Source organism: Lactuca serriola, chromosome 5 (assembly GCF_051521515.1).
Source record: "Lactuca serriola cultivar US96UC23 chromosome 5, Lser_US96UC23_V15, whole genome shotgun sequence".
NCBI classification, from domain to species: Eukaryota; Viridiplantae; Streptophyta; class Magnoliopsida; order Asterales; family Asteraceae; genus Lactuca; species Lactuca serriola.
The window spans coordinates 293,049,632-293,058,958 of record NC_136412.1 but is presented as its reverse complement, the minus strand read 5'-3'; the positions used below and the strand labels follow the sequence as shown (position 1 = coordinate 293,058,958).

Below are 9,327 nucleotides of genomic sequence, written 5' to 3'. Positions count from 1 at the left end.
CCGCGACAGAAAAACTTTGTTATAAATTCATAACTTCTTCATTTGACGTCCGTTCTCGCCTAACTTTTTGTCGCTTCGATACCAACAACGAGACCTTCTATCCTCGTTTAGATTGTTTAGACTAAAAACCGCTCGATCTCAAATCGAGTATTTCAGGCTGCATACCGCTAAGTCGAAACTTCGATAAATCATAACTTCCTCATACGAAGTCAGATTTAGGCGTTCTATATATATTCGGAAACCTCGTTTCAACTACTACAACATCATCCAAAGATATTAAGTTATTTTACACTTTAATTTTGACGCTTATTTTTATTCTTAATTAATCAAACCACATAATTAAGCAATTAAGCACAAAACACATAATACTCAAATAATACATTCTTATTATTTCAAAACGGGTTACAAAGGTTAACCTAGACTATTACATTGCTAAAAATGGCAAGCCCGGAAACACAGACATTACAAACAAGCCCCAAGGGCTTGGTTTCAGTGATTTACACCCTATATCACCAGGATCGGGTTTACACATAGTCGTGATTCTTCACTATTTATTTTTTGTAGGGGTTCTGAGATGGATTACTTACTTCTTTATGTTGATGATATAGTTTTGAAATCTTCATCTATAGAACTCCTTTAACGCATCATTTCTCTTTTAGCAACAGAGTTTGCCCTGAAGGACCTAGGTGATTTATCATACTTTCTTGGCATAACTGCAACACGGGACAATAAGGGTATATTCTTATCCCAATGCCAATACACTTTGGAAATATTAGAGCGTGCTAACATGATGAAATGATACCCATGTCGCACACCTGCTGACACACAATCTAAATTGGATTCTTCTGGCGAGCTGGTTATAAACCTGACTCTCTATCGCAGCCTTGCAGGTGCTCTCCAGTATCTCACATTCATTCGCCCATATCTATCATGCACAGTTCAACAAATATGCCTATTCATGCACGACCCTAGCGAACCTCACTTTCATGCTCTCAAGCGCATTGTGCGTTATGTTCGAGGTAGACTGGACTACGGGCTTCATCTTCATCACTCCTCCACTACGAGTCTTATTGCCTATTATGATGCAGATTAGGGGATGCCCCGAAACATGTCGATCTACCAGCATTTACTGTGTATTTTTGGGTGAGAATCTCCTATCTTGGTCTTCAAAACTCCATCAGACAGTCTCTCATTCTAGCGCAGAAGCCGAATATCGTGGCATGGAAAATGCAGTAGCCGAAACTTGTTGGTTAATAAACTTGCTCCGAGAGATACACGCTCCTTTCACCAAGGCAACCATTGTCTACTGTGATAATGTCAGTGCAGTTTACTTGTCTACTAATCATGTTCAGCATCAACGCACCAAGCATATAGAGATGGACATCCATTTTGTGTATGACAAGGTTGCAACTGGTCAAGTCAAAGTTTTTCATGTCCCTTCCAGTCTTCAATATGTAGATATCTTTACTAAAGGGCTCCCTACATCTTTGTTCACCAAATTTAGGACCAATTTGAGTGTTTGCTCTAGATCTCCCGCTCAAACTGCGGGGGCGTATTAGTATATATATGTATTGTATTGTATGTATTAGCCCTTTAGATTGTTAGCCCACTTATAGCCCATGTATTGTGCTCTCTGTTTGTATTTATTGAGGATGTATCGTATAAACCTATTATGGGAAAATATTGTCTTTTACATGGATTTCATGCTTATTTGACACAAATATATGTATCTACATACCTGGAGCTAGTAGAGACCATCCCCATTTGAGAAATTTAAGTGTAAAGCATCAACTTTTAAAGACACTTCAAGAAAAATGACGATTCCACCATTTTGGATTTGTGATGATCAATTTGTAGCAAAATTATATGTTTATTTGGACCTTTTTAAGTAACTTTTTGTTCAATTAAGCTCTAGAGATTGAGTGTAATGTAACCGATATATGTGTAATGCAACTGCACCTTGCAAATCATGGTATGGTCTTGCCATAGTAGACACTGGACAACGAATGTTGGAAGGCTATGAAGAATCATAGAGGAAAAGGCAAATATGGTAGCAACCTCAAGGTTCTATGAGTATTTATTTTTTTGTCCAAAAAGATGATCCAATCACAAATGTAAGAGAAATACTTTGTAAAGATATCAATGAGAATGCAATTTTGATTTTTATATATAACAATAGAAAATATAGTGTTTTACAATGTAATGTTGTAAAAGATTGAAATTTTATACATTAAGTTATGAGAATATTTTTATCATTTTATTCATTCTTCTTATTTCTTCGAGAATTTTCAAAAAATAACCAAATTTCAAACCCAAGTGCCAAAAAATCTCTTTCCTAAAATGACCATCGAGCCCGCAGAAGGTAAAAGATTGAAATTTTATACATTAAGTTATGAGAATATTTTTATCATTTTATTCATTCTTCTTATTTCTTCGAGAATTTTCAAAAAATAACCAAATTTCAAACCCAAGTGCCAAAAAATCTCTTTCCTAAAATGACCATCGAGCCCGCAGAAGGGCTTCTGCGGAATAGGCATGTCATCAGCAAACTCAACTTTAATTCAAATTTTAGCAATATTTTCGTAAATTTACATGAATTCGCGGTACTTTACTTAAGTCCACAGTACTCTCTCTGCGGACTCGGGTACCTTTTGCGAACTAAACAATATAAAATTCAATCTTCCATTTTTTTTCCATTTTCTTTGTCTATTGAGTGTCATGACCCTCTCGTACAAACAATAACAAAAAATTTATTCATATTTCTTAAAACAAAAGAGTATTTTATCTGATTCTCTTTGAAACGAAATTGTTTTTTAATAAATTCTTCCATTTTATATCAGAAAGAAAATCATAATTACTACGGTACGGATTTTGATTTTTCATTAACTTTTTATACATTTTTATTGATTTCGCAAAACTGATACAAAGTCTATAGTGCTTGAGTCCATAGTACTCTCTCTGTGGATTGTAGTACCTTTTGCGAATTAAACAATATAAATTTCAATCTTCCGTTTTTTTTCATTTTCTTTGTCTATTGATTGTCATGACCTCTTGTACAAACAATAACAAAAAATTTGTTCATATTTCTTAAAACGAAAGAGTATTTTATCTGATTTGCTTTGAAACAAAATTATTTTTTAATAAATTCTTCCATTTTATATCAGAAAGAAAATCATAATTACTACGGAACATATTTTGATTTCTCATTAACTTTTTATACATTTTTATTGATTTCGCAGAACCGATACCAAGTCTATAGTACCGACATCTACAACTTCGTTCATCTTCTGCAGAATCTAGCTTAATTTTTTTAACAGATTGGTTCTTCGGAGAGTGAATTTGCAGAAAGGCTTCTACAGACTCGCTCTTCTTTTGGGGACGAAAATTGAAAATGTAAAATCTAGATCCTTAAATAGATTGAGTCCGCATAAGCCCCTTTGCGGACTTGATCCTCATTTCTAGAAATGGGGCTTTTTTTGGTTATTTTTTGATACTTGTGTTAAAATTTGGTCATTTTTGAAAATTTATCATTTTCTATCTACCAAATACCGATTAATGACTCATTCCATTCCGGTTAGCAACCAAAATCAACAATGGAATGTAATGATCAATTCCATTACATCATTCATTCCATTACCTGGTCATATTTGTGGTTTCATTCCTTCCAACCAAAAAAACCCTAAATTTTTACTTAAACAAAAGCAAAAAGTCAAGTCAAGTTGTATCTTGGTAAAAACAAAAACAAAGACTTCCATTTATTCAGATTTTGTTAATATATAATTAATTTTTTGTTTTGAGGATAGGATTTATTCAATTCTGTTGGAAAATGGTTTTTGTGCATGCAGATTAAATGAAATGGAAACAACTTATATCAATTTATACATGTAAAACCTAAGAGAAACATTTGGACAATAGCACCGACTTTAGCTGATGATAGTATGTTGATAACAACTACACTTAAACATCTACCATCATCATCATCATCATCACACTGATATCAAACTTCCTACAAAATTGGTGCCTTTTGGAGAAAGAGTTTACTTGCTTTTCACCTTTTGATTCATGACGTCATGGTAGTAGAGCAATACACACATGGGTTGACCAAGAATGCTAAAGAAGCACCAGAATATTATATTTCCCACCTGTCATCATTCATTTTCTCATCAGCTCAACTTAATTTTCAAAAAAATTAAAGTTCCAAAATAAAATAATACAATACCATTGAGTTTTGAAACTTGCGCTGCAAGTAATTCGTCAGTATCACCAATGGAACCTGATACAAACAAATGAAGTTATAGATTGATATTACCATAAACAAAAAAAAAAAAAAAAAAAAAAGGAAATATTTAGTTTTATTATATATATTATACCTGAAACATGATCCCGATAAAGGCCCAAAACTTGAAAATGTGGCAGGGAACAGCAATACAAAGCTTAACAAAATAAAAATACGAAGCAAAATGAAACTCTAAGTAAAAATCAGGTAACAAAAGGAACATCAACACAAAAAGGTTAACAAAATATCTACCTCATGGAACACAGCAGACATGAAAAATGCAATCAAGATAGCAGCACCCTGAATACACACACACACACACAATTATTATTTACAACAAACATAAACAAAATGAGAAACAAAAAGAAAAGGAAAAATAAAAATCATTACCTTAGGGATCCCATTACGCAAGCATGGAAAATAAAGATGTCGTACAATCCATTTATGAACAGGCTGCAGCAAATTGAACACATATTTATTTTTATTATTATTATTCAGAGAAGAACATAAAAACTACAAAATGAGAACAGTTTTTTTTTGTTAAAAAGTTTGACATTGGGCTCACCATATTCCATAGTCTCCAATACTAAATCAGCGCCAACATAGAAACAATGCAAAAGTCAGCAATAAAATAAAATAAAAGAGTAAATTACATTTTGGGTCCCTACGTATTTTTGTTTTTTGCAATTTTGGTCCTTATTTCAGGTTCTTGTAACCTTTTTGGTCCCTGTTCCTAGAAAAATGACTATATTTTTTGCACCAAAATTTCAAAAATCAGACCAAATATAGTCATTTTAATTGAAATAGAGACCGAAAACATTACAAGGACCTCAAATGAGGACCAAAAACGCAAAAATCAGCTATACTTAGGTACCAAAATGTAACTTACTCTAATGAGATTACAATAATAATAATAAAAAATAAATGAATCTCACCTCTTCAATAGTTTGTGCATTCCACCAATCTTTATAAAATTCACGATCTCCAAAACGAAGAAGCTCAGCAAGTATATTTAACCTATAATGAAAGCAACACATGTAAATAGACTAAATAATACTGAAAAAAAATATATGAATATATAGAGCCAAACAAGACTTACCAAAGGTGAAAAAAGCAGTAGAACATACAGAGCCAAACATACAAATTTGGAACTGAAAGCTTTAAAACACGTTCAATCGCATATAAAATGTCTCCTTTCAATGGATGTCGAGAGTTTTTGACAATTGGATTGATATACTGCATATAAGAGTACACTTTAAAATTCACAAATAGGTAAGAGAAAAAGAAAAAATGTTGATAAAAATGAAGGTAGCATAATGCTTACTTGTTCAATTATAAATCCCATGAAGCCTGTAAATATTATTAGCTTGATCATTTGACGTAACACCCAACCCTTTCTAATAAATGCAGTGCGAGGGTAGCATATCTACAAGTAAAATTTGCCTCAAAACACACACTCACACACACACACATGAAGTATTAATGAATTTTATAATAGTGAGAAAGGCTCTGTGTGTTGGATACCTGGTAACATAAAGTAGGAGCAACCATGAAATAAACCAAGCTTGAGAAGTTGACATTGTAGAAGTATTCACCATCTGAAGACATTGCCTCAGCTTCTTCCTAAAACCAAAAGACCAAAATACCCCTATTATAGATATTGAGATATATATACCAGAAAACACCACACCTCTAAATTTTACCTTAGCAGTTGACTTCACAATTGACCGCATGTCATAATTTGCATGCACAAAAGAAACCAACTTCAACCAATTAATGCAAGCACAAAGCATCAATGATACGCCTGATAGAACAACTGAGTCAAACCTGCATAACTTTATAAAATCACATGAGAATAATAATAATAATAATATATTGTGGAATATTTTCATATCATTTTTCTTTTTCAAAAAAACAATAATGAATTTGTACAAAGCATTTAATGGTATAAACAAACAAACCTCAGAATCATGAAAACTGGATACAGAATTGCAGTTGTAGTTGTTAGAATATGGAGAGTGATTACAACCTACAAATTACAAAAGTAATCAGATTAAAATAACTTTTATACATTTACATATATTTTAGCCTTAAGGAATAATTTACTTACAGGGTCTGAAATACGTTTTTGCCATGCTAATTTTTCAACAATATAGGCAGTAAGCGGGAAGATTGGAAGAGTGAGGCTGCATGAGAAATCAGAAATTTTTACATTAATTTTTTTTATATAAAATGGAGTAACTATTTCTTATATGGCTCTAAAATTTTATAAACATGAGTCAGAAAGAAATATTTTACCAGCACATAAGAAGTGGCCAATCTCTCAATGATCTTGAACTGAACCAAAAATTGGAATTTATCAATAATCCATACTGCAAAAGTAATTTTGGGTTATGTTATCAGCAGCAATATAAATGATTTATAAAAGAAAAAAAAAATTATAATAATATTACAGAAGTTTACCTTCATCAGATTCTCAATGATGAGTCGTCCATTGACTGCAACTAGAACCACTATGCAAAGGTTAAAGAGTCCTGCATGACTCTGCCAAAGGGTTCTAATTAGCCACTCCACTTATATGTCTTAAATAACAAATAATAATAATTATAACATAAGGAAAATAAGTTAAAAGAATACAAGGAAATGTTGTTAATTGAATAATAACTACCCTTTATCTCAGGAGTTGCTTAAAGTGAACTTGAATGATAAATTAAAGGAAATGTTTTGTGCTAATAAAAATTACTAACAAAAAACATTAGGGTCCATGACACTGCTCCTGAAGTTAAATTATTAAACAAGCTTCTTTCCACTTGCATTATAAGCTGCTTTTATATGATACAAATGGTTATTAAAATGATTTAGAAAAGGACTTGGATGAAGGTGGGTTTCACACTAAATTGTTGATAAGAGTGTATACTAACATGAGCCAGATAAGTAAACTGCTATATTGATCAACTAAATGGGAAATTCACATGCACATGTGTCAAGTGTGAGAACCTCACAAGTTTAATTCATCTTCACTCATATGCAAATTCGGTTTTTCTATTCAAGAAACATCATATCTTAGCCTATTAACAGCTCAAATCACACATTCAAAACACTTCATAAAAATTTTACAATCATATTACTGAAGTTATCATTGCTCAAGCATTTGAACTCTAGCAATGGAATATCAAGGACTGGTTAAAAGAGGGAGTGTAAATCAATTTCAGTTGCTATTCATCAACCTATATGGATCTACCAAAATTTCTTTCAAAGGGGAATCAGAAACCTGTAAACTTGAGCTGATGCCATGCAGCCATAGTATACAAAAAGCACACTTGTCTGCCTAACCTATGACCCATGGAGATATGATCTATTACACAAATTACTAAGCACTCTATGCCATAATTTTCCCATTCTTTGGGTTCTATTCACAAATAAAAGTTTACTCTCTCAAACTAGATGCGCTCGATTGTTGCAAAAAAACAATTGAAGTCGATTGTAAAGCAACTAATAGTCAATCAGCGAGCCTAAAATCTTTGATACATCCTCATCATACTAAATTACTAATACAACAGTTCACGCATCATAATCAAGACACCGACAATCTGCAATCAGCCCAATATACATAGCAGAATGATGCGTAAATCAATTAGCGTGTATCACTTGAGTTAGTTCTTCCTATCCTTATCCAGAATTGGCCATTGAACGATAAAAATGACTACCTAAATTCGATTTGAAGCTCTTTCTACTCTATTGGAACCACGACGGAGCTTATATCGCATAAATGAAAATTATTTACCAGAATATGAGAACTGGCAACTAAACAATAAACAAACAAATAAGTAAAACTGAAGAGAAGCGAAACCTGCTTGAAAATGGCGTCAGAACTTAGAGGAGACTCTTTAATTCTGCGATGAGCTGGAGAAGACGGTCGATACGCATAATGTGCCACACTCGTTTCACCTCCCCTTTTAACTTCTCCCTGATCTATCTTCTCTCCGTTTTCCTTCGCCTCCTCTTTCATTTGATCACCATCTCCGATCTGTTCCTTACCATTCTCATCGAAACCATTATTGAAACTCTCACCATCCTCGAACGAGTTCGTTTTCGAAGACGACGAAGAATCAAACAATTCGTCTCCGATTCCCGCATCAGCCTTGACGCCCGTCCGCCTTCTTATCTCACCGCGTATAGTTGTGGTCTCGGTCGTCGTTTGTCCAATCTCAGGCGTATCTAACAACGCCATTATTAACAAATAGCTTCAAATCAAAGCAGAACAAGCGATTACAAGTAAAGAAACTGCAAGATTGATCAATAAGTAATCGAATTAAATCTTGTTTCTCAGAGAGAATTTTGATTTTGAGTTCAGATCATGCAGAGAGCAATACAGAGACGAAGGAAGGATTGGGGGAAGAGATTAGGCGGTTTATTGGATTATTTGGAAATCGTATCTGTGTGTATTCGGTGTGCGTATAAGTACAAGTAAATGAACGATGAAATTTGTGTTCAGATTCTGTGTGTGTTTGTGTGTGAGAGAGATAAAAAAGCATCCGGAGTAAGCAATGAATTTTAACATTTACATTTTAGTTTTTATAATTTTTTAATAAAATATTTTTTCTATAATTTTGTCGTTTTATGTAAAATAACAAATATATTTTAAATTTTTTTATAAGTTTGATATTCTAATAGCTATATATTGCATTATAACTTAATAATTTAAACTGATGTAAGTGTTATATTATAAAAGATGGCACAACAATAGAACTATCGGTTTTACATAAAAAAAAATAGTAAAATATCATTACATTTATTTAATTCAATTTTTGAAGCAACTTTATATCCTTGTAAAGAAATGACTTTTGTCATAATAGAGATACATATAATATGTAAAAATAATACAGATTACTTGAAAGTCGATTTAAATATTTCCATAAAGATATAGGAGTAGTATATATTTTTTATTGAATATTCAAGTGTGAAAGCCTCTAAGCTCGCGTGTAATAAATTGTCTCAATCTATAGGTCATAAAATAGGTGATGACGACTAAAGTGAATTGGTCAAATTGG

The 9,327-nt window shown here is 32.6% G+C and overlaps 1 protein-coding gene across 1 annotated transcript; it reads right to left on the bottom strand.

The window, feature by feature from the left end:
- Positions 1-3,814: 3,814 nt before the first annotated feature.
- Positions 3,815-8,650, bottom strand: TAG1 (membrane bound O-acyl transferase (MBOAT) family protein). The gene is made up of 16 exons (XM_079002890.1): positions 8,127-8,650; positions 6,740-6,820; positions 6,575-6,648; positions 6,387-6,462; positions 6,238-6,305; positions 5,980-6,103; positions 5,801-5,899; positions 5,601-5,702; positions 5,376-5,512; positions 5,212-5,293; positions 4,842-4,862; positions 4,667-4,729; positions 4,529-4,576; positions 4,371-4,433; positions 4,220-4,273; positions 3,815-4,142 (listed from the first exon to the last, which is right to left on the bottom strand). The coding sequence occupies exons 1-16, from the start codon at positions 8,505-8,507 to the stop codon at positions 4,038-4,040; spliced, it is 1,578 nt and encodes a 525-aa protein (XP_078859016.1). The 5' UTR covers positions 8,508-8,650; the 3' UTR covers positions 3,815-4,037.
- Positions 8,651-9,327: the final 677 nt, after the last annotated feature.